Genomic DNA, 26,344 nt, shown 5'->3' on the forward strand with positions numbered 1-26,344 from the left:
ATATTCTAGGTTCTTCAAAGCAGCCACCTTTTGCTTTGATTACTGCTTCGCACACTCTTGTCATTCTCTTGATGAGCTTCAAGAGGTAGTCTCCTGAAAACGGTTTTCACTTCACATGTGTCCCCTGTCAGGTTTAATAAGTGGGATTTCTTGCCTTATAAATGGGGTGGGGACCATCAGTTGTGTTGTGTAGAAGTCAGGTGGATACACAGCTGATGGTCCTACTGAATAGACTGTTAGAATTTGTATTATGGCAAGAGAAAAGCAGCTAAGTAAAGAAAAAAACCAGTGGGAATCATTACTTTAAGAAATGAAGGCCAGTCAGTCCGAAAAAAAAAACTTTGAAAGTGTCCCCAAGTGCAGTCGCAAAAACCATGAAGTGCTACAAAGAAACTGGCTCACATGAGGACCGCGCCAGGAAAGGAAGACCAAGGGTCACCTCTGCTGCGGAGGATAAGTTAATCCGGGTCACCAGCCTCAGAAATCGCAGATTAACAGCAGCTCAGATTAGAGACCAGGTCAATGCCACACAGAGTTCTAGCAGCAGACACATCTCTAAAACAACTGTTAAGAGGAGACTGAATCAGGCCTTCATGGTAAAATAGCTGCTAGGAAACCACTGCTAAGGACAGGCAACAAGCAGAAGAGACTTGCTTGGGCTAAAGAACACAAGGAATGGACATTAGACCAGTGGAAATCTGTGCTTTGGTCTGATGAGTCCAAATTTGAGATCTTTGGTTCCAACCAATCGTGTCTTTGTGCGACGCAGAAAAGGTGAACGGATGGACTCTACATGTCTGGTTCCCACCGTGAAGCATGAAGGAAGAGGTGTGATGGTGTGGGGGTGCTTTGATGGTGACACTGTTGGGGATTTCTTCAAAACTGAAGGCATACTGAACCAGCATGGCTACCACAGCATCTTGCAGCGGCATGCTATTCCATCCGGTTTGCGTTTAGTTGGACCATCATTTATTTTTCACCAGGACAATGAGTCCAAACACACCTCCAGGCTGTGTAAGGGCTATTTGACCAAGAAGGAGAGTGACAGGGTGCTGCGCCAGATGACCTTCAGTGTGAATCTACAATTTTCATAGTCATGAAAATGAAGAAAACTCTTTGAATGAGAAGGTGTGTCCAAACTTTTGGTCTGTACTGTACATCAGTAAGAGGTAGAGCACCACAGTTGTTTGTGTAGTGAGGAGGGGATGCCTAAGGCTTTCAGGTGCTTTAAAAAGGGATTTTTCAAGGGGACATTTTAGTACGAGTTGCACTTTCGAACAAACTTGGAAATGGAAATATTTTCAAACTTACCATTTAATTTCACAACATTCACTTGAATTTCCATTTTGTCTAATTGGCTGTTATGCAAAAACGCACGGTTTTAAGTTATTTAATGTTTAATAAATAACTCTCGGTCTGTTGGGTATTGACCGGTGAATATCAGCCCAAACAGCTGGTATTAGGACAAAGCAAGCCTTTTCGATCAACCTCCTACTATTGTCTTGAAGACATTAAAGTGTGGATGGCTTTAAACTTTTTAACTTTAAATGACAAGAAAACAGAGGTGATGGGGTTTTGTCCCAGCAGCTCCTGTTGAGGCGGGCCCCTTGGCGCCTTATCCTATCATACTTGGGTTTTTAAAATAGACAGTGATCTTAAACTAGATTGTAAGGTTGGGGCAGTGGTCAAGTCCGGTTTTTATCACCTCAGGCAGCTGGCAAAGAGAAAGCCGCTTCTCTTAAAACAACATTCATGCCTTTATTACAACTCGACTCGATTACTGCAATGATCTCTACAGTGGACTCAGCCAGTCCTCCCTTAAGGGTCTTCGGTTGGTCCAGAACGCTGCTGCTCGTCTTTTAACTGGAGTTGGGAAGATGGAGCACATCACCCCTAACCTGATTTCCCACCACTGGCTCCCTGTGCATTTTAGAGTTCATTTAAAGATTATTTTATTTGTTATTAAAAGTTCACATGGCCCCATCTTGCCTCTCTGAACTTCTTCACCCATCTTCTTCTGCTCATTGCCTCAGATCAGCTGACCAGCTGCCCTTGGAGGTACCGAGATCTACACTTAAGTTCAGACCAGACAGAGCTTTTATGTTGCCGTTTCTAAGTTATGGAGTGTTCTGCCGTTCCATATTAGAAGTGTCCCTTTTTTGTCCACTTTTAATATTCGCCTTAAGACACATTTTAATTCCGTGGCTTTTAGCGCATGTTGAGAGTTTTGAGGTTATTCCTTTTTATATTTGTAATGTAACCTTTTTGTGTTTCCATTTTAAATGTCTGATTATTGTCTGTACAGCACTTTGTTGCAGCTGCCGTTGTTTTTTAAGTGCTTTGTTTCTGAAGCAACTTTCATATTTGCTGTTGTCACAGGGGGAAGAAATCTTTCTGGACATGTTTGAAGACGAATACAGAAGCATGACGGTAGGTTTGCCTTTATTCTAGTAGTAGTTAAGATAAAAGTAGTAAAAATGAAACATCTTTTGTAGATTAAACCTTGTTTTTGCTTTGGAGGTGTTTAGACCTCTTGTCACTCATCCTGTTATTTGTGTTGCAGAGCAAACCCCTGAATGTGGAGTATCTAATGATGGATGCCTCAATACTGCTGCCACCCACTGGCACCCCTCTGACTGGTATCGACTTTGTAAAGAGACGACCTTGTGGAGACGTAGAGAAGACCCGCAAGGTTTGTCAACACAGACGCCTGCACACACAAGCTCAGTGCACCGATTGGTTACTAGATTCGTGGGAACGCAAATCTTGGAGTTTCTCATTAAAGGATTTCTGTTTTCTTATTTATAAATCTGTGTTTATGTGATACTTTTAAACCAACAATGATTGTTATGTGTATGTTTATCTTTTCGTTTTGTGTGTCCGGAACCTCTTCCTTTCTCTCTTAGGCTATTCGAGTGTTCTTCATGTTGCGGTCATTGTCACTTCAGCTTCAGGGAGAACCTGAGACTCAGCTCCCTTTGACCAGACCTGAAGACCTAATCAAGACAGACGATGTCTTAGACCTCAGTAAGACACACACAGTCTCATAATACAGCTTGGTTTTATAAACGATGACATTAATAAACTGAAAATAAGTACAATCTGACCAAGAGTCACTTAAAAACAGATTTTTTTTTTTTCCTTAGAAGACGGGATGTTTTAGGGCTTCCTGCGCTTCACATGTATAACACCCAGTTCTGACAAAACTCTCACTGATTCTCTCAGCTAAGGAAATCAGCAGCTTTACAATACAGATACATGAGTGCAGAGTTTACACATGCAGCTACATGCATATGCAAAGAATAACAACCACAGTGATGCAGAGCTGAGCACACACACACTCTTAGCCTCACAACTTCCCATACGCAGATAACCTTAGCAGTTTTCTCACCGTTCACAGGTGTGTGGAGGATGTTTTGTATATAGTTTGCCCTGCTAAGAAGGAAACGGCTGCACAGTCATGTAATACCAGTGCAGACACACTGTCACAAACAGACATACATTGTATGTCTTGTATGTTTAGATTTTGGCACGTGTTTGCATGCGCTCTTTGTTTTTTGTTTTTTTTGTGGGTTTGTTTTGGCATTTTGATATAATGCGTGATATTATGATAGTGCTCCTACCAGAAACAGCACTGTTTCAATTTCACATGACAATTTTTTTTTTTGTCATTGAGCGTTGGACTTGTTTGATTTGGGTTTGATTTTTCTTTTTTTCTTTTTTTTTCTTTTTTTTTGAAATTTAACAACCACTCAAAAAAATGGCATGTAATGAAGTTAATGTAAAAAAATAAAACAAATGTCATACCTGAAAGATCAATAACAGATGCATATTGCTTATTTTCAAATTTTTTTCTTTAACGTTTTAGCTAATTTTTTTGTATATATCCAGATAATAGAATGACTCAGTTCAGATAGCAATTTTATTTTTTGTTATACAATTGAAGAAATATGTTAGTTTACATGATTGAATAGTAACCTTAGTATGTTTGACTTTAAACGAGCATAACTGGTGTTTTTTTGGGAGCAATTGCCCTCATTGATTACCTAGACTTTATTGTCATTCAACTGCACATTCACAATCTACATTTGGGCAACATTTTGTTTGCATGGCTCAGACTAAAAACTGATAACAAAAGAAAAACGTCCTGATGCAACTTAATAATCGAGGTAAAAAAAAAAGTTATAAAATTGAGTAGGTCCTCTAGACGGTTTCTTCTTTGTTGAAATGTTACAGAAGAAACAAAACGTTTCAACTAAGAGGAAACTGTCTAGAGGACCCACTCAACTTTATTTGACAAAACAGACATAAATATAAGTATTTGTCAGGAATTTCGCATCAACCCAAAAAAAAGGCACTTTACGTGTACAGAAAAGCTATATGTAAGACATTATGAGGATGTATTGCAACAATGAATGGACCAAAATGGTGATGCAGACAGTACAGGGACTTTGTGTGACCATGTAAACTGACTAGTTCTGTGTGTATGGAAAGGGGGAATTATTGGTAGTTTAGCAGTCTTATGATGGGTGGGACGGGTATTTTATGGTTGTCTGAGCCCTGGTCAGGCAGCGTCTGCAAGCAGTGTCATGGATGGAGGGAAGCGCTGTCCTGATTCTCTCTGCTGTCCTCACCACTCTCTCTACACATTTCCAGACAGCAATGCAGCTAGTTGATACTCTCCCTTGTCCCTCTGTAGAAAGTGGTGAGGATGGAAGGGGGAGGTTTGCTTTTCTCATCCGACGCAGAAAGTGCAGACGCTGCTGTGCTCTCTTCACTAGAGTGGAGCTGTGGAGCAACCAGGTCAAAGTGTCTGTGATCACTCATTGTAGATGCGATTTTCAGTGTCAGAACTATTTTTTTTTTTTTTACATAATTCCATGGGTAATAAAAACACAATTTAGATTTTCTTTTTTTTTTACTTTTTAGATGACATAAGGCTTAATTCCTCAGGTTTATCTCTATAATTAAGCGCCACCCATCTGAGGCATTTGTAAAGACAATACTAAACTAACAGCTTTCTTTTTCTCCCCTCATGTTTTTCATAGTGTATTGAAATGAGCACTCTGTGGAAAATAACACATTTTGTAAAGAATATTACCAACACTTGTGTTTGGAGACCCAGGTATGTTGGTGTAAGGACCAAAACTAGAAACCAGTCTCCTGATAGACGTGACCTTAAAGGCACAAGTATTTATTCCAGCTTAATGCAATTCAATTCCATTTTATTTATATAGCACTAATTCACAACACATCATCTCAAAGCACTTTACAAAGTCAAATTCCGTCAAATCATACAGATCGGTGAAAAAGTTTCCTCTAAGGAAACCCAGTAGATTGCATCAAGTCTTGATAAGCAGCATTTACTCCTCCTGAAAGAGCGTAGAGCCACAGGGACAGTCGCCTGCATTATTGATGGCTTCGCAGAAATCCCTCATACTGAGCATGCATGAAGCGACAGTGGAGAGGAAAACTCCTTTTTAACAGGAACAAACCACCAGCACAAACCGGCTCAGTGTGAACGGTCATCTGCCTCAACCGACTGGGGCTTAGAGAAGAGAGAGCAGAGACACAACGTATTTTATTAAGACTTTTATTTAAAGGACTAACTCAAAGTTTCTAATTTTGAAGTTGAAGGGAAACATTTTTTTTTTTTTGCCGTTTCCGGTCCGAGCACTGCAGCTGTACATTGTAGCCAAGGGAGCTTTCATATTCCACATTGCAAAACTTTTCCATACAACGTTGGCGATAGGAATACTTTTTAAGACATTAGAAACCAGATTATTTCACTTTGGACATTTTTTACGTAGCTACATTGATTTATGTCCCAAGATTTTATGGACGTCATGACAAGCATACTGCGAGATGAGCGTTGCATGATGCAACTCGTAGGAAGGTCATAGTCCATTAACCGGGTACCGTAGTGTGCGTCAAGCTAATAACCGTTAGCGTTAAAGTCTGGCAGCCTTCCAGGTTTATAATGCAGTGAGGGAAACCCTGCTTACAGATTCTATGTTGTGATTTGGGTCAATTCAATTCAGTTTATTTCTGTAACGCCAAATCACAACACGTTATCTCCAGGGGCTTTACTAACTTAATTCTATTGAATCATCCAAACAGCTTGGTTTAGAAGTTTTCTATCTAATTAAACCCACCAGATTACAGAGAGAGACAGGCTTAACCACTGAAAGACGGGGGCCAAGCCATCATCTAGAAGGGAAACACGACGTTGTCAGTAGTAGCCCAGCTGATGTCCCCCATAAGGATGTTGTCACAGCTAAACAAAGTGCCAGGCCAGATGTGTCTATGAAAAGATACAGAGAACACAAAGTTGAAATGCCAGCAAATAATGCAAAAATGGATGTTTTTAGGGATCAGTACTTGCTCATAGACATGTTTAGTTGTTTGTTTCATTCCTTTAGTATTGGTGACTCGAATCTGTGTCATATGTAGGTAGTGGCCTTTAAATGTTATCTGTCTCGAGTCAACTAGAAAAACACGTCTGGTTGCAAACCATGGTGTAAACTTTTTGACTGATGGTTGTAATGAACCAGTGACACAGCAGTGTGGCATCTGATATTACCATCGTTTTTATTTTTGTCATTAGCTGATCTATTTTATAGATTGTGTTTTGTGTTTGTTTTTAGACTGTGCATATTTAAAAGATACCAGCGAAGGACTTTTTTTAATTTCCTTTTTGGAAAGGAAAAGCTTGTAAGAGGAATGATTTTTCCTTGATGAAGAGATGAAACCCAGACCAAATATCGCCCTGCTGCTTTACTTTCATCTCTAAGTGGCTGAAACCCTGTTCTGATTTTTCCAAATGCCAGACGAAAGAGGTTGTGGCAGATCTGGGTACTGACAACTTGTGAGGTGTCGTGTGGTTTGACTTCCTGGAATTGATGTCACTGAAAAGATAATGTTAAACTACCTGTGTTGTAAAAAATATTTTCTGAGTTGTTAACAGCTCAACAAAAGTGTGATTTAAAAAATAAAATAAAATACTGTCCTCCTTTGACTATTTGTTAGTGAGTTGATTATCTAAGGACACGTTCTTAGTAATTACAGGGAGAGTAGGGTTTTTTTTTTTTTTCCTTGTGTGTGTGGGTGGAATAAAACCTTTAATCTCCCACCCACAACTTCTTTTTAAAATTTCTGACCATTAAGCTGCCACAACCCACATTTCCCCTCCTCATCTAATAACTTTTGAATCATGGAGGATTCTTTGCCTCGACGTGTCTGTGGTAACCTTTGCAGGTGAAAGGTCATGTTTCACTTTGGACATTTCAAATTGGAAATTTCAGAAAGCACCGGGCAGTGTACTGTTCTTGTTTCCTAAAACAGACAAATTTGCATGTTAAGACAACTTTAAAGAAACCCCCTTAAACATGAAAAATTCTGCCTAAAAGATGTGTGGAGTTTATTCAATTTATATTTATTTCACCAAGTTTCCATTTGTTGTTGTTTTTGTTTTTTTTGTTTCTAACAAATTTTTGCTGACAAAAAAACAACAACTGGATGATAAAGAACAGATGTCCAGTACAGGATGTGACTAAATCCAACTAGAAAATGAAACGAAGAGAAAAGGCCAGGTAATTCTGCTTTGTGTGTATTAGGGTTGATGACATTACAAGAAGCCCTGGCTTTGCTGTGCTCAGCAGACCATTTGAGTAGAAAGACATTTAAAGGGCATTTGTAGTCTTAGTATGTCTTACAGTTATTAATATCCAATGTTAGGCCTTTAAAAATATCCCTACCAGGTCTAATATTTAATTTAGTTATGTCCTTGTCCACTTCCTTTTTTTTATTTTTCAATAAAAGAAACCAGTTTTTTCGGGCCATTGCTAAACCATCCCGAAAAGTAAGGAAATGATCATTCTTTAGATTGTTTGTGGGATGAGCAACAGGGTTGTGAATGTGGGTTGAACATATGGAAAAACGTGCCGTCCCCCTCCCCCCCTCAAGAGTTAACCGTTGACTAACTTGGTTTGATGGCTCAAGGGGTGAACAGTACAGAGACTTCCGTGTTTATATGTAACCTTGTTGTGAAAAACGGCTGTGTCATGTTGCGCTTTGTTTCTCGGAAGAACATCATATACATTTCTAAACCACTTCCTCCTTCTTGGAGAGGGACGACATCAAAGCACGTTCAATTAATGCATGGAAGTACTGTGCTGTACTTTAGAGAAGCCAAGTCAGTCATTGTGTTGCTTCCTTGCACACTTTCTGTTTCATTAGAAAGACTTTGGAAAAGCAAACACGACAATACCCTAGACCTAAAAGGATGGCACAGTCATGGGCATTAAATGTTGTAGGTTGTAATAGGAACAAGTGGCCCACTTTCTGTCAGAGTTATAAAAAGACACCGGGGGCGGTGTGGTATTTCCCATTTTTGTCAGGGGACTGAATCTATTGAACTTCCCCTAATTTCTTTGACCATTTGATTATTAGTGTAACCTTGATACGGTCGGAAACCCAGGACTACCTCTCCAGCTGAAGGTACTTTTCAACTGGTCTCTGCTTCACTAGGTGGCATTCAGTTCCTGGCAATCCTCTTTGATCTTTGATCGCGCCACTTGTTTTACAACTGTGCTCCGCACCCCTCTGGTCTAAATGGAAACCCAAAAATAGTAATCAAAAGGTATTGCTTTCTGTGTATGTATGCTAGAAAGATGCACAATCTTGTCATTGTTTAAGATCAGGGCTCCCACGCAGTTTTTTCTGGAATGGCAGTAGTCAGAATAAAATGATTGATGGGTAGCGTCCTCAGGGGATGAAACCACTAAAAAGGAAGAAGGACGATAACTTGAAAATTCAAGAGAGGACATTTTAATCGAGGGGTTTGCACGTCTGGTTTAGTTTTGGAGAAAGTCAGAGAGGGGCAATATGTCAACCAAGACTGGTGGTGTGAGATCAGGTCATCTGCAGTTCTACTTTTAACATCTACTTTACTGGTTTTGTGGTGCAATGCAGTAAATAATGCTCACTCGTGGGCTTATCAGCACTTGTTGCTCCTAAGCATGTGGGAGGAAAGCATCTCCACCTTTTGAAGTGCATCAAGCCATCTGTCGGTTCTGGCCCACTATACGTCTGTCTGGGGTTCCGTAAATGCAAATAACCACAATGTCATAAAGTCACATTACAGAAATAAACACAGTGTGACTAACGACAACCAACCTTAATGCTTTTCCAAGCAACATGACTAGTTGAAGCATTAAACAGAAGTAGTCCTTTTTTAAGGTTCTTTGTTGTGTGTGTATTTTCTCCTCAGAATACCACTTAAGTGTTGACTAGGCATTCTAAGTTTGCTGGAAATCTTTTTATTTCGTTGGTTTTAAAGGGGAAGTTGAAAAGGCTAATGCTGTAGCTGCAACGTGGTTATATTGTTCCTTAATCTATACGTTGCTTTTTTTTGGTTAATTCTTCTGTGCAAACACACAAGACCCTTACTCGTCTTGTTACTGAAAAGTGCTTTATAAACTTAGCTTGCCTTTTTTTTTCTAAATTCTTTAAATACATTTTATGAACTGTTTTGTTTTGTCAGTAACCAAATGATCAGGCCTTTGTAACAGGTTAGTTTGATATATATTACACATTTGTTACACACTGTATTTCTAGTCATTGGCTAATTTGTAATATCCCAAGTTAGGCTTTTGACATTAGGAATTGTCTTAATTTGACAAATTCTAAATAAAACTTCAGAAAATGGAAAAGAAAATTCAGCAAGCAAACATAAATGTGTTTTCAATTTGTCTTTGAAACATTATGAGATTTAAGAATCCATTTGACTATACATAGCTGTCTTTTTTCAGATAACAGTGACTTAATAGCATGTATGGTGGTCAGCAAAGATGGCAGCCAAGCCCAGAGGTTCCTCGCTGTGGATGTGTACCAGATGAGTCTCGTTGAACCAGAAACCAAACGTCTTGGTTGGGGGGTAGTCAAGTTTGCCGGCCTGTTGCAGGTAAGAAAAACATGTTTTCTGCTTTCCAGTTTTTAACAACTTTGTGCGAAAGTCCCTGATGGTAATTTGACTATTTAAAATCGCACCACCTGGGGGGTAAAATTATAATCAGAAAATCAAGTCGTAAATCAGTCATACTTGAAAAAAGAAGCATATTTTGTGAGAATGTGTGTATTAGAAAACGTTTTTGTGGATTTTGCATTTTTTTAATCTAAGCTTATTTATCTTAAAGGGTATTGGGTAACCTTTAGCATTTCTTGTGCCCAGAAAAAAAGGAGCAAAACTTTTGTTTTTCAAAATCTGAATGGTTGAAAGATTCTGTTAACTTAAACGTCACACTGCGGTCAATCAAAAAACATCCAACAGTAGCTATGTTTACACGCGCAAAATTTCATGACCGGATTGAAATGTATTTGGATTAAAAAACAAAAGAAGTGGCTAGACGCTCCCGACAGAGTGACTAGCCACTCAAAGCAGGAATACAACTTCATTTTAATTGCCGCGGTTCGCTTCCAGTGTCTCGACCTGACCAACCTACAGAAAACATGCGTTTCTTTGGACGCAACAAGCCACCATTGCAGTGAACAAAGTTCCAGTTGCTTAGCAACGCTGCTGCCAGTGTGCCGTGGGACTCCTTCGGCTTGTGGAACGCGTTCCCAGGCACCGTTCTAAAATTAGAAATAAATTAATGTCTCAAAACCTGCGTTGAATGAGCTGCTCTTGACACGCTGTGATTTATCAGCCGTAGTGACAGCACAAATATGCTGAACAAAGGTGCTGCACTCATAATAGTTTTTCTCCATTTCCTGGTAGGCGCTAGCTCCCGCCCTAGTCAGTTCTCTCCAGCAGGGGCAATGATCGACAGCTTTGTACTTTTTGCAACTGTAATCTGTAACAATGTGAAAGCAAACCGCATCATATTAATAACAATAAAGTGAGCTTTTGGCCTGAACCAAAAGACTTTGCTGGTGTGAATACACACTCACATATGCTTCCTATCTCGTGTGATCCTAAGGGTTATCAGATTTTGTTTTAACCAATCCTGTCCGTTTTTTTACCTCTGTCCTGCAGTTTGAATTTGAACCCTCTTTGGTGTCTGTCTTCCTCCTTCTGTTAAAGGACATGCAGGTGTCTGGTGTGGAGGATGACAGCAGAGCTCTGAATATTGTCATTCATAAACCCAGCTCCAACCCTCACGCCAAGCCCCTACCAATCCTGCAGGCCAACTTCATCTTCGCCGATCACATCCGCTGCATCATTGCCAAGCAGAGGCTGGCCAAGGGGCGCATTCAGGCCCGACGCATGAAGATGCAAAGGATTGCAGGTGAGGGGGGTGTGGGGATGGTAAAAATTGCCTTTTTTCCCTCACTGTGTACCTATTTTAGGTCTGTTGGGCATAACGAAAAAACTCCTGTTCGCTAAATGCCACAGTTTTTTTTTTTTTTTTTTTCAGTTTTAAAATCAGAAGTTTTGAGACAGGTCAGATGATTTAGAACTATTGGGAATGTTCAGATCTGGCCCAAATCGGATCTTTTCAAGTCACATTTGAGCCACTTCCATATGTGGTCCAGGATCCCATTCGTATCTAATCTTTTGGAATGTGACTCCAGCCAGAACCACCAAGATGCATTTAATGCATCTTTGATGTCACTTTTAATTAACACGTTCACAACTTTGCACCAGCAGCAGCTGTAGGTGATCGCCGTTAGCATTAACAAGACTGAGAGACGTAGCACATGGCCGTGCAAAATATACAATCCTGCACATGGAGGACTTTGCAATGCCAAAGAGGTTTTCACTTGTTGCAATCCGTTGTAGCACATTTCAATGGGGGCCAGCACTTCGTAATTTGCCCACTTTGCAAAGCGGTAAAAATTATTGCGACGTGCGCTCTGCCAAGTTGAAAAGTTGCTGTTGACTTCCTAAAGTTATGAACGAACTTTATCTCTGTGAAGCTGTTAACATTTCTGCCCCACCAGTTCTGGCTGCATCGCCGCAGCCAAACAGACCCCCGTTTACCTAAAACTTTGTAAAATGCCCAGTTTCATTTTATTTTTCTTTTCCCCCTCAGCACTCACTGACAGTAAATGGCTTCCATTGGACACTTTAATCCATAAAATCTATTTCTTCCATGTTTGCTGGACAAAAGGAGCCAGCATGAAGTCATTCATATCATTCTTTTGCACATGCGGATGAGTTTGGAGGTGCAAACGGTTCACTCTGGAGTCAGACTTTTAAAAGTAATGGGAATGACCTTGCAAAAAAATCAGGTTTCAGAAAAAAATTGGAATTGGACATTAAGAACTGCAGTGAGAATGTAGCCTAAGCTTACTGTGCCAGTCTCCAGACTCTTGGTCTTCCTGGTTTATAGCTGTTTTTTTGTTGTTGTTGTTTTGTATGTTTTACTAATAAAAAAACAAATAGTCTGAGAAAATACACCAATATTGAAAGGCCTTAAACCTTTAAACATCCTCAACAGAAAGATTAGAAATTCAAAACATATGTAATTTATCTGTAAACAGTTTCACGGTGTACTGATGAAACCTAATCTCTTCAGAGCCTCTTCATCAGATGATCTTAGAAGAAGGCTTTTTTCTGCTAAACATAGTTACTTCCTGGTGTTTGTTCAGTTATCGTTCTTCTCACAATTGTTTTTCTTGGACTTCCAGCCTTGATGCTGATTATCAGACATTTTTAAAGCAGCTAAATAAAATGTTTTTTTTTTTTTTGTTTTTTTTTAGCTCTGAGCTGCTTTAAAATATTGTATTAGCCCTTTGCAACTTGCTTTTACTTGCTCAATAGTCCCTGCCTGCTAATATTACAAGTTGGCCATTTGTACTTTAAGCAACGATGACTTTACACAGAAGTCATTTGTAGTTCCCCTTACCATGGTCAAATTCTTTAGAAATACATTCAAAACAAATATAAAATCTAGCCTAGTTCAGCAAATTGAGGAGGATGTGATGCCTACAAGAATAACCACAACTCTGAGCAACCGTTTTGGATTTTCTTTTGGCAACATAGTTGCATAGAAACACAAGTTTGCTGCATTCAGTCTAATCCGAAGCAAAAGCATTTATTGTTTAATCCACGTAGTATAGATTTAATTTCTTTGTCGTAACACCAGTTTTTTACACTGTTCTGTCTTTACTCCACTCCCTGTGCATTCAGCTCTGTTGGACCTGCCGGTGCAGCCCAGTGCTACAGAGGTGTTGGGATTCGGTCAGACTGCCACCGGCTCGCCCAGCGGCCTACCTTTCCGATTCTACGAGCAGTCCAGACGAGCGCCCAACGATCCCACCGCAAGCCGATCAGTGTTCGCTTCGGTCGACAAAGTACCAGGTGACAGACGGATACATACATCCACACAGCATGTCGTATACAGCATGTTGGGGGATTGTGTGAGTGTTAAGGATCGTTTTGAAAATGATTACTTCTGACTCGCTCTGAAGTCCAAATTAGTGGAAATCAGTTTGTGATTCGATCTTCAGCATCAAAGAAGAGTGATAAAGTTCCTCCCTGCAGGCATAGATGAGAGATTTTGTGCAGAAGTGCAGCTCTGCTGGTTACAGCTGGAAAGTCCCCTGGCCTAGCCTATATTTCATACAGTGTTTTGTAAAAGCATTTGTGTGACAAACACAAAATGGAGCATAATTTTGAAGTGAAAAGTGAATAAACCAAGTTTTACAAGTTTTATGCAATTAAATATTGGAAAAGTGAGCTGTGCATCTGTTTTAAGCTCCTCTAAATAATCCTAAGAGCAAGCAGTTACCTTATGAAGTTAGCTAACTTTAGATTGAATCCTGGAGAGCTCGGAGTTATACTATCCAAAACATGTGGTCAAGTTTGAAGGGTGTAAATATTTTTACAAGATGCTGTAAATTGAAAAAAAAATCAGCTGTTCTTTATTGAACCAAATGTTTTAATTTGTTTAATTAGAAACATTAAAACCAAGCTCCCTGAAATGTTTTTAAGCTTGTGCTTATTTCAAGCTCCATTTCATAAACTGAAGATAGTTGCAAACAGAAGAAATGCCTCCAACAAATGTCCAATAAAATAAAGGTTATACATATTTTTTTAGAGCCACAAACCAAAAATCAGGGAAAGACGGGTTCTGTTTCAGAGCATCCCGGTTCAGGTTCCCTTCTGTTTGGAGCAATGGGTATAAACATGCATTTATTCCTAGTGATAGTTCCTCCTTAATTAAGCAAGGGTTTGTTTTTCACTATTGATGGTAACCCGATTTTAATGCATTTTTTTATTTTTTTGCTTCTGATTTTACAAAACTATTGTTTTAACTTAAAGTCTTGAAGTGATGGATTTAATGTCATTACCTGTTATGAGCACTTTATTTGCTTTTGATGGTCAGTTTTTGGGTTTAACACCAACATTGGTTTCAGCTTCTGCATTCAGTGCCATGCCATTGTTCCCTTTTTCATGTATTTGTATTGTAATTTGCTATAAAATGAATCGCCCATCGGGGACATGAATAAAGGAGTGAATCTAAAAAGATCTTAAAAGGCTTTTGCCGGTGGATTATGAGACAGGTGGAGTCACGTATTCAGGGAGGAACAGCTCGGAGCTGATGGAGGACTGGTAGCTTTATAAGGGAGTATGGTTACACTATATTAGAAAATCCTGCAACACGGATAATATAGGTAAATATTGCACTGAAGATATTAGTTGCAGTGTATATCTATTATCTTTGTATCTGCACTCCAAACGGTGCCCTCCAAACAGTCTTCTGCGATGTGAATATTGCTCACTCTGCTGTAGCGACAAGATATTTGTGATACATTGTGCCGCCTTATAAAGGAGTAGACAGGCCAGTTACTTTACTGTAGGTGTAATTATTGTCCATCAGGTTAGAAAATACTTCCTTTTACAGAGAGTTAATTGTAACAGCAGCATTTGTTTTGTGTCTGAGCCAAATGATGAAGCGACTGTTTTACTGCTAATGCTGCTCAATTAGTTTACCTTCCCTTCCACCTACAACATGTGTGAAGAGAACTAATAGTAGACACCCTTGCAGAACATCAGTGACGTGACAGATGGCATTCTGGAAAAGTATAAGCTATATTACAGTTTGAGGAACATTGAGACTTGTCCGATACCTCAGCGCTTCCATTTCTCTCAAAAACCGTCACCAGCTTTTACATTTGAGAGGCACCGACAGCCGCGTGCATCAGACTGACCGTGTTGGTCAGAATATCTGAACACTGCCACGATAAGTTTCAAATTCCAATTTTTGTCTCAAGGATCTGTTTACCACTGTGGTAGATTACAAGTACTGCAGCTGCTCACCTCAGAGAGCTTTAAACCTCTTCTGTATGATGCTGGTTTGTTAGACCTCCAAGCTTCTATCAGACAACAGTTCTCCCTACTTCCTCTTAGTCGCTGGACAAATCAGGGTATAACTCAAATTGGATCTTGAGGCTTTGCTAATGCTATTTTTGTCTCATGTGGACATTGTATTATACACAGATGCCTGGGTTCCACATTTCAGGTTCACTCCTCAGCCACACATCGCATGCTCTTTTTTTTTATGTTAATATCACTGATGAGCGACTAGAAAGATCACGAGGAGGGGAGAAGGAAAAGTTGTAAAAATGACAATATATTGTATGCCTTTTGAAAAACAAACCTCAAAATTCTTGAAAAGTGGCGTCACGTGATGAAAATATCCGTTTGTCGCACCAACCGCAGGGTTTGCAGTGGCCCACTGTGTGCCCCAGCACAGCCCCTCACCACTCTCCTCCCCGTCGCCTCCCTCCAGTGGGAGTGGGAGCACAGGCAGATGCGACTCTGTTACTGCAAGCACTACGTCATTTCAGAGCCCATCAGGTAACACACAGAGAGGCGCGTGCCTAAAGTGAGTCAGTCCTTTTTAGGAAAAAACAAATCCAGCAGTCAACGTTGTGCAGGTTTAATTGAATCAAGTAGTTCCTCTGGTCTACACATGTATACATTCAGTGCTCGCGTCATATCTCTGGTGTTTCTATGTTGACTATACAACCCACCAAAACCACACTAGTTTTTCGTGGTGTGACATTGTGAAAACATTCCTGTTACAAGGTCGTATAGATGCCTATATGTGGTGTATGTGAGAATGTATACCCAGTACCGCTTTTTCTACCCCCCTAAGCTTGGTTTACAACACACGCAAAAAGTAAGGCAGGTAGAGGAAGAGGAAAGTGGTAAACCAGTTAGACGTCGGTTATTGAAATCGTCGAGCAATGCATTATTCATAACGTGAGTAGACGTATAATAAGAAAGAGAAACGAACAAAGCAACATCTTCATATTTTGTTAAATTCCTAACTACGTGGACAGAAAAAGGTGGCAGATGAGCAAAAGCTCCTTCTGGCAGAGGTTTTTATAATAATTATGAATAATTATGATTGTTTGTGATATATACATATCACAAATAATCATAATAAAGATCACAGTGATCAACAAAATGTTTACAATTCCTTGACAGAAATCACTGTCACTCTTGGCATAGAGGAAAAGGCTTTAAAGAGTTGGAAACAACTGAGTTTTCTACTTTTACGTATAGTGTGGTGTAGTACGCTTGGCGTAAGAGCACACCACTGCCCTCTAGAGGTCAGGAGAATAGTGCTACGTCGGAGGAAAAGCCGTACGGAGCATAAATGCTGCAGAGGTCTCAGCACGTCTCACTGCTGTGCAGAACGTTCATGCATCAAGCGTAAACCAGTCTTAACTGTGTGTTGTTAGTGTAAGAAAATCACAATTGGGGTTTTTTTTTTGTTTGTTTTTTTTAGGAGCAATTTTGTTGTGAAGGCTAAGTCAGGGTCATACCATTCCAAATGGGTTACTCAGCCCCATACAAGAATATTTATAGTTGATTATCCACTGAATGCGAGATACAAGCTTCTGTCCCAAAATATTTAAATTGTACAAAGGTGTGACAAACTAATCCTGAGGGGTTTCACTAGTGCAGCTTTTGAGTCAACAGTAGGAAAGAAGAGATGGCTCCACTTGGATCTATAACCTGGTGTTTTGGCCTAAACTTGTGATCTTTTGAGGCGTTTACACAGTGAAACTGAATTATAATCACTTCAAAGTCTGAAGAGGTTTGTATTCAGAGATAATTCATAAATAAAGCTTGAAAGATGTGTCTTAAACGAATGATGACCAGAAATACATATAGCAGCACCTTTTAAGTTAAAATGTGGTAACTGTCCGAGGGGTGGTTTGTCTTTTTGCTTTTTATAACAAAAATAGTTTTTCTTCTTCCAATACGCGGCAGTTAAACTGAGCCTTAATTAACTTTCAAGTGTCAAACTTTCCCACTGTGGGGGATCTTTACTTGTCTGTCGGAGTTCAGCTGTCTGTCTTTTGCCGTTCTCTAGATGACGGTGCATATTTGGAGCACACTCCATCCTCGTCAGGCTGTGAAGGTGAAGGAGGAGGCGGAGAAGCTCCTCCTACCCCATCAAACCCAGTCCCGGTCCCAGCCCTGGCACCGAGCCTCACGCCGGCCTCCCAGCCCACCATCTCCCTGCTGACAGACAGCAGCGCAGACACCCTGAGTGTGGAGTCGCTCACACTGCTGCCCCCTGCCGACTCGCCACACCTGCATCCGTGTGCCGCCGCCCACTCCCTACAGACACCAGACGCCTCCATAATGGAGGATCAGAGAGAAGCTTATAGGGAAAGAGAAGAGGAGCCGCAGGAGGAGGACGGGTCCCTGATGGATGAGACGGAGACGGATGCCACAGTTAAAGATGAAACTACTGAAACAACTGAGTTGATCACTCCTACTGACGAAGGTCCCGAGGGAGCGGACCAGCAAGGCGACGACGCATCTCTCGGGGCTGACATGGAGAGCACAACAGCGACAGAGTCTGTGGAGGACACCGGGGGTGCAGAGATGCACAAAGAACCACCAGACTCACCGGAACTGGATTGAAAGGCCTCCATACATTCACATTTATACATTCACACACTCAGAGAACGGTGTGGGTGGACTGTCCACTGCTGGCTGCAATATATTTTCGTGTCACCGTCCATGAGGGTGTTGGGGGTGTGATGTATGTACTCCCAGGATCCATCGGGAGGCATCTCCTCATTTGGCTTTGCACATTAAGAGAGACTGTATTTCCTCTGAGAGAGCAAAGACTCTGGTCAAAGCCCAGGAAGGCTCAAGCACATTGTTTTCCGAGCACTCGGCTGTCCTGGTTAAAGTTTTACCAAGCGTGTATCGAAGCGCGACACCAGCAGACGTTTTTTTTTTTTTTTTATTCATTCTGTTCATCATTTATACACCACATGCTACTGATGTGAGCGGTTTCCCTACTTTTCTATGACGTATTTGAGTTTGCATAAAAGGTTACCACTAATTCTGGGCAGCAGTGTTTCACTACAGTGCTAACGCGTGACATACACACACTGGTCTTTTCACGGCACCCTGAACCGGATTAGCAATGATTTGTTTCTATTACCTGTCTGGAAAGTGGTGTCATGGAAGGGTTAGCAGCTGTTTCTCTTACGTGTGATCACATGGTGTCCAGCCTTCACTCCGTTTATTTTTAGTTGCCTATTTTTAGAGGTCAATCCCTGAGCGTGAGCATCATTAACGTCATGAATGATTGACAAATATAGTTGATTAGAAAAGAAACAGTATTTCAATTCATGCAGTAGTAGAGTATTTATTTAGTGTTTCAGTCTAGTATTGCAGGTAAAAAGCGAAGTTTGTGATTTAAAAAGAAAAAAAATGGTTTAGTTTTCATTGTTTCATTCTTCAAATATCTGGGATGGGGTTTAAATGGAGGAACGCTGTTTAAAATCCACTAGATTTTTTTCTTACATGTGACGACCACATTGCTGAAAACGATTTTGGGTAAAGCGTTTATTGTTTTCTTATCTTCTCTGGGTGACGGGTTTGGTCTAAACTTTAAATTCTTGGCGCTGCGGGATGAAAGACAAAAGAAGGAAAACGTTGTTTTGGTTTTTCTTCCTCAGAATCCATATGCTAAAGTCAAGCTCTTTCTTAACTCCCCACATTAATCAGATGAATGAAACTTTACTTCTACAATAACCTTAAAGCTAACCAATAGGAGAAGAGATGAATGTAACGTTTAATTTTTCTCTCCACACGGGATTTTTCGATTATTCACAACTTGTGTTCCCATTTGTTTTCGGAACAAAGCACACTTGGATTGTGTAAATCTCCCATTTATGCCTTTTACTTCCTGTTTAATCCCACCTTTTCTCTTCTTCGACTCTTAATTTTTATTTTCTGCACCATCAGAACACAATTTTGGTCTTAATGCTTTATCATTCTTATTATTTTGGACTAAATCCAGAGCAATACTCTCTTTTGTGGGTCTGTCTCTCGATCTTGTCATCCTGCTACTGTAAATAGCAGCAGAATGATGGAGGGGGGACCACTAGCACACTGAAGAGGCAGTTTGTGGAGTTGAAGGGGGTTGGTTTAAGGAACATGCTGTCATGTGCCTAAAACCGCTGGAACCTACCAGAACATGCCATCAGCAGCCTCCATTGTTACCTGATTGTAGTGTGTGAGTGTATGTGATATGTTTGTATGCTCTGTAAATGCTCTGTGCTTTTAAACTTGTAAGTATTGTTAATTAATTAAAACAGAGGAATAAAGAAATGCAATAAATTATTCTAAGTAACATCCGTGCTACAGGGTTTGTTTTTGCAGACGAAATCTGCTTATTGTTGAGTAAAACACTCCTACTGACTGCAGAGAATCTAAACCTCTGCTTCAGTATTTGTACTGTTGAAACCAGAAGTTTACATACATTATATAAAAATACAAGCCTTCTTTTTTTTTCTCAGACATGAAATCTGAATGATGTTTTCCTATTTTAGGTCTGTTAAAATTATCAACATTATTCAAATGCCAGAATAATTTTTTTTCAGCAATAATTTTTTCTTCATATTCAGAAGTTTACATGCACTAAGATCACTATGCCGTTAAACAATTAGGGAACGCCCAGATGATGTCATGTGTTTGGCAGCTTCTGATAGGTTGACAACATTTGAGTTGCCCTGTGGATGTTTTAAAGGCACAACTAAAACACTCTGCCTCTTTGTGTGACATAATGGGGAAAGTCAAAAGAAATCAGCCAAGATATCAGGAAGAGAATTAAGGACTTGCACAAGTCCGGTTCATCCTTGGGTGTCATTTCTAAATGCCTGAAGGTGCCACGTTCATCTGTGCAAACTTGGCTCAGTTACACCAGTTCTGTCAGGAGGAATGGGTCAAAGTTTCTGCCAACTTTTGTGATAAGCTTGTGGAAGGATATCTAAAACGTTTGACCCAACTCAAACAGTTTAAAGGCAAGGGTACCAAATATGAACAAAAATGTATGTAAACTTCTGACCTTTAAGAAAGGAATACAACGTCCATCCATCCTCTTCCGTTTATCTGGGGTCGGGTCGCGGGGGTAGCAGCTTCAGTAGGGAGGCCCAGACGTCCCTCTCCCCGGCCACTAGGGCCAGCTCCTCAGGAGGAATCCCAAGGCGTTCCCAGGCCAGCCGGGAGACATAGTCCCTCCAGCGTGTCCTGGGTCTTCCCCTGGGCCTCCTCCCGGTGGGACGTGCCCAGAACACCTCACCAGGTAGGCGTCCAGGAGGCATCCTGACCAGATGCCCGAGCCACCTCAACTGGCTCCTCTCGACGTGGAGGAGCAGCGGCTCTACTCTGAGTCCTCCCCGGATGACTGAGCTCCTCACCCTATCTCTAAGGGAGAGCCCAGACACACTACGGAGAAAACTCATTTCAGCCGCTTGTATCCGGGATCTCGTTCTTTCGGTCACGACCCAAAGCTCGTGACCATAGATGAGGGTAGGAACGTAGATCGTCCGGTAAATCGAGAGCTGTGCCTTTTGGCGATCCTCGGCTGTAGAAGCAGGAATACAACAATGTCTAAAAGAAAAAGATTGCTCTTGTTATTCTGGCCTTTTAAAAACAAATAATTTTGGTAATCCTGATGAACCTAAGACAGGAAAGGTTTATTCAGATTTCATCTCTGGCAGTGAGGGGGGAAAAAAGCTTGTGTTTCTTTTTATATAGTGTATGTAAACTTCTGGTTTCAACTGTACATGCTTTGACATTATTTCTTGAATTATAAATAACTATAAAATCTAATGTTTCATTTTAGTCAATCTCACAATATGCAACACTTACTTGTTTTGGTAGTTTAATAAACCAACGGCCTATTAAACTACCAACGGCTCATTTCATGTCAGTGCTCTTCTGCAACTGAATATAAACACAACATATTTTCTTCCGGTGTGAGCTGGATAGCCTGTTTGAGGCCAGGATCATGACGTGGCCTCTGTTTCTCTGTGGCTGTTGCTGGGGCCCTTAGTGATCTTGTGGTCTGTACGTGTTAGTTTTTATCGCGGTTCCTCTCTTCAGGGAAGTCTGGTTGTGTGTGCATGAACGTGAACAGGTTCCTGGTACTGAAGCGATACCGTGTGTGTCTTCTCTGTACTGAACCACAGTCACAGCATGAATTAAAGTTGAGTTGTTTTTTTTTTTTTTTTCATTTTGCAGTGGAGATCACAGACAGATTTGACTTTTTTTTTTCCCTGTGCTGTTGTGCTTTTGAAGTCTTTATGTACGTCACTGTGTCTTCACATGTGGTAGCTCGGAATGAGCTGCTGACCAAAGATTTTTTTTTTTCTTTTTGCACCATGAAACAATCCTTGTCAGTGAAACGATTAAATGTGAGAATATAGCATTTATCACTTTACAAAAAAAAACAAACCTAAAACCAATTTATAGAAATGTTTGTACAAATCAAAAATTTTACTAGGCTAAGCTGCTTTTCTACAAAGCAATGGTCGGTATGAAATTCTAACAGTATATTAATTTTATTTTTTGGACTGAAAATGTTTCCAAACGGCTAATTTTGCCTGTAAGCATGTGGAATAAAACAAGAATGTTTCCCTTTCATCCAGCTGGACAGGCAGTGTGCAGCAACAGGTTGGGGAGGGGCCACACCGCTTCTCTATGCTCCGTAGAGCCAGAGAAAAACATAATTCACTCGGGCAATTCACTGGCTTCTCAGCAAATGAAGCAGTTTGATGGAAATTTTCTAAAAAATATATATTTATATCAAAAACCTAGAAAACTCTGAGGCTCTCCGTGGTCCTGTAGTTAAAAAAAAGACTGGTTACTGCTGCACTTTCTCTGGCATCTCATTAAAAAAATATGATGGAAATTGTTTGTGCTTTGGAAACTGTCAATTTTTTTAAATCTGTTTGTAATTCTCATGACAGATTGTTTGGCTTCAGCTGCAAAGAGCAGCACAATAAGTATTTATTCTGGGCTTCATCAGGCTGTCAGTCAGCCCCCATTTTTTTTAATGCCCTCATGGTCGCAAAGAAACTTCCAAAAGCAACCGGGTGTCAACTAAAATTACAAGAGTATGAAATGACCACGACCTGATTTAACCTAAAACTCTCCACAAGTCTTATAGACTTGTGGAGACGGCCAAAAGCTTATAGACGACCACAACAAAGCAAATTTTGCTTGCTAACATTAGCTAAAGAAGCTAATGTGGATCTTCAAATGTATTAAGGGAACTTTATGTGAAAGTCTTAATTAAAGCCTCAAACAAAGAAAGACGTATTTTTTTAAAGATCAGTCTATGACGCAGACTGGTGAGCATATAACTAGGCATGGTGATAAGCTCATAAATCTTTGAAGCATTAGTAGACAGCTGGTCATGCTTCCTGTTTCCTCCATCTACTAGCCTTTGTGCTAGCTTAGGATGTTAACACTAGTGTTGCTCACTGTGTGTCACCGTTTTCAAGTGGATTTCCCAAAGAGGAAAACTGGGACCATAAAAAAAAAAAACCCTGCTTGTATCACTGTGTCCTTTTATGGTGAAAATTCAGGAACTTCCTAGAGCAAAAACACTTGTTAACATCTTAGCTTTTAGAAAATGTGTGCTACTCCCACCCACCCCCACCCCCAACCACTTCTTAGTTTAAAAGAGAGGGCTTAATATGTGATTTAGCAAGACTATTTAGTGACGTTTGGGTGTAGAACTGACCCAACTTTGGTAAGTTACTGTTAATATCACTCCTGCTCAGTCACTGATGTTTCCTATAAATCTGTGAGCACACTGCACTGAAAAGAAGGGAGGGAAATATGGAGGGAGCGTGGCTAATGAGTCTTTGGGGAATTTCTGAATATACAAATACTGAAGAAAAACCGTTCTGCTGCCAGATAAGATAACAGGGCTGATAACCTCTAGATGATTACTGAACAAGAAGTTCAGTTTGATTTTAAAAAATGATAATTTGTCTCCTCTCAAAGTGTTAACGTTTTCAGAAATCCAAACTCGACTCGTCTTACGCTCAAATGTCAAATAACGTCTAATGATTCCTCAATGCTTGCTTTCTCTTCGCGTTTTCAGAGACCCGTTGTTTTTTTTTCTGAATGGCCTCTGTGAGTTACTGAACAGAAAACAGGTTTCCTCACAAGTCATCTGATATCAGAAAGTCATAGAACACCTCACTTCACCTTTCACTTCTCATAATAGTCAGGAATGTCCTGAAAACAGAGTGAAACTGATACGAACGCATGACTCTGCCATCACCAGGCCTACAAGAGGAACTCGCACCTAAATATAATTTTGTTCTTGGATATTTTATTTCAATTAAAAGAATAGGAGGTGAGATTTGATACTGATCAAATTTAGGATGTTACAGTCATATTAATCGCTGACTTGTGCTGTGTTGTCCCACTTCGAGTGGTTGTCTTCCCTAATCTGAGATGATTATGTTCTCTCACTAGTTAGGCTTTACTTGAAACAAACTGACAATCATATTCGGTATGACTAACCTATGTACGTTTGGCTAGATTTGTCTAGAACCAAAAGAGTTAGTAAAAAAAATCCCCATAAGGTCACAAAGCCTTTTGGTTTAGATTTGGTTTCAGTGTTGGCGGTCTGGTTTGTTATGACTTACAGTCTGGCAGCTAGGCAAAGTTACAGCTAAAGATAAAAGATTAAATTTACGTCACACAATGTAACACGTACTCTCTCAAAGGTCATGGATGCAAAAAGATAAAAAATAAGAGGTCTAATCCTGAAAACCAATTTCTGATGCCAACAAAATCGCTAATAAAAGGGTGTTTTGAACTATTCGAAACTTTTTTTTTTTATGGACCGACACACTTTCCTTTCAGACCGTGGATGCCACAAGTGAAATTGGCAAGTGGTAACGTCATCTGATTCTCCCGGGTCAGGTAATTTACCAGGAGGTTTCTAGGATGAGTATGACATTACATGAAAGTTATGCTGCTGTGAACTTTCTGCTTGAAAAGTCCTTGGAAATTAAATTTTCTTCTTAATCACCCTGATCTACATGTAACCACAGAAGTTGTTAACTACACAGTTTTTTTTTTTTTTTGTGCTTCTTCTTCTGTCAGGCTGTTGATACTGGACGAGGTCATGATTCTTATGGAGCAAGTTTCACAATCAACAATTTAGTTTTCAATTCTTGGTTGGTCTTAGAACCCAAAAAATGTATTAGAACACAAAAGTGATAATTAACTAAGGACTGTCTTGCGAAAGGAAACCAGCATTTAAAACAAAGAATGGAAGGACAATTTTTAAATGACTAAAAGATGCATTTTGAGAGCGCACAGCAGCTTTTTGGACCAATAATACACTGCTACTAACTCTGAAGACACCTATACATTGTACCACGCTAGTAACCTGTTTATGATCATCTGAATGGGATAAAATTAGGTATTTTCAGGGATGGGTTTGAGCCATTAAATTATATATGTTACACATGGCTGACTTTTAGACTTATTACTGAGGTAAGGTTAGTTGCCCTATACTGTAAAGTATTTGGATGTAAGGCCAAGTAACACAGCCATGTCACATTAGCTGCTTTTAAACTTGAGCCATTGATATTGCAACCTTTCAAAAGTTGGCTTTGTCAAAAAAAAATTAAAATGTGGCAAATATTAGTCTAAACCTCAGTCAACAAAATATCTGCTTAATTTATGAGCAGTCAATTTGACCATGACAGCAAACATTTAACATAGGCTCACATCCAAAGAGCTGCCCTAGAGCAGTCAGAAGATGCTGTTGTTCCGCCATGCCTTTGGGGGTCAATGGTACTGTGGTCCGCAAACCTTTTCCAACAAGCACCACCTTAGTCAATGCTGCGTTTTCCAAGTTCAACTACACTGACTGATCTTAAAACAGTAGCACAAAAGGACCAGATCCTTTATAAATATAAAAAGAAGGGAAAGGTGTTATTCTTGTCGATAACATTTGCATGTTGGCTTAAGGAGGCAGTTTAATTGTCCATTTAAATGTTTAGTCAAAAGTCTCAAGTTCCAACAAGGAGAAATTTCTCCATCCTAAAATCCAACATGGTTGCTGCCTGTTCCAAACGCAATAATAGCTGGAACAATAAATAGTTTATATGTACTTTTGACTGTATGTATCTCATACTGACAGGTATGTGGTTTTACAACATCTACAAACGTCCCATGGACGGTAAAGTAAGTCTGCATGCAGGAGACCGGACAGCAGTCGTTTGTTGTCAGACCCTGGAAGCCAAACGTACTCGACCGTCTTTGCAAGTGTTCCATAAACGTTCCAGTATTGCACACACTTACAAACTATCGTAAATCTTACACACGGGGGTGGTGTTGGCACAGGGGTAGAGCATGTGACCTATGTTTGGAGCACTCGGTCATCAACAGGGCCGTCCTGGGTTTGAGTGCCGACCTATGGACCTTATGTTCCACCTCTGTTTCTCAATCCCATTTCCTGTCAGCTTACTCTCAAATAAAAGACCAGTAGTGCCACTTTTTTTTTTTTTTTTTGCAACCTTACAAATTTACAACCTTTGTTAATAGTGTCTGAATATACACAAAAAGTGTAAAACAAACAAGATTTTATTAGCTTGTGATGCTAATAGTAGTTAGCCTGTCACTGAATCGTTAGCATTTCTGACTTGCAGCTTGAACATGGTTTGGTTGGGTTTCACAGCTAAATAAGTTTCTAGGAGCTTGCCTGTCGTTCACTGCAGTCCACTTCAGGTTCTTCTGGGTGTTCGTGCAATATAATGCTAATCTTTTAGCTGTTTGTGCTTGTTAGTGCTGCTTTATGCTAGTGTAGGATTGTTTTAGAGGTAGCGTTTCTTCTGAGTTGCGCTTTTATGAAACCCAAGTACCACTTCTTCTGAACCTCAGCACCGTTAAGGCCCCACAGACCAAAACCTTTTTCATTCATGCTACATCTTATGTCAGGCTGACGCAAAGGAAAACCTCTACACTTTATTTTCTAGTTGATCACCAGGCGTTATGTTAAAAAGGAAATAAAGTTTTGTCATTGTTCTG

At 40.1% G+C, this 26,344-nt stretch overlaps 1 protein-coding gene across 6 annotated transcripts in view; it reads left to right on the forward strand.

Moving 5' to 3' along the window:
* clec16a (C-type lectin domain containing 16A) overlaps positions 1 to 19,628 on the forward strand; it is a 50,915-nt gene extending 31,287 nt beyond the window's left edge. For 5 of the 6 annotated variants that reach the window (XM_036148260.1, XM_036148263.1, XM_036148262.1 and 2 more), the window contains 8 exons: positions 2,380 to 2,430; positions 2,564 to 2,692; positions 2,907 to 3,027; positions 9,813 to 9,964; positions 11,084 to 11,288; positions 13,136 to 13,306; positions 15,671 to 15,808; positions 17,340 to 19,628. In XM_036148260.1, coding sequence (XP_036004153.1) covers positions 2,380 to 2,430; positions 2,564 to 2,692; positions 2,907 to 3,027; positions 9,813 to 9,964; positions 11,084 to 11,288; positions 13,136 to 13,306; positions 15,671 to 15,808; positions 17,340 to 17,899 — 1,527 coding nt within the window. In that variant the 3' untranslated portion in view covers positions 17,900 to 19,628. The remainder of the gene's footprint in view (positions 1 to 2,379; positions 2,431 to 2,563; positions 2,693 to 2,906; positions 3,028 to 9,812; positions 9,965 to 11,083; positions 11,289 to 13,135; positions 13,307 to 15,670; positions 15,809 to 17,339) is intronic. The other variant, XM_036148264.1, reaches the window with a different exon arrangement.
* Positions 19,629 to 26,344: the final 6,716 nt, after the last annotated feature.

Source organism: Fundulus heteroclitus, chromosome 16 (assembly GCF_011125445.2).
Source record: "Fundulus heteroclitus isolate FHET01 chromosome 16, MU-UCD_Fhet_4.1, whole genome shotgun sequence".
In the NCBI taxonomy this organism is placed as follows: domain Eukaryota; kingdom Metazoa; phylum Chordata; class Actinopteri; order Cyprinodontiformes; family Fundulidae; genus Fundulus; species Fundulus heteroclitus.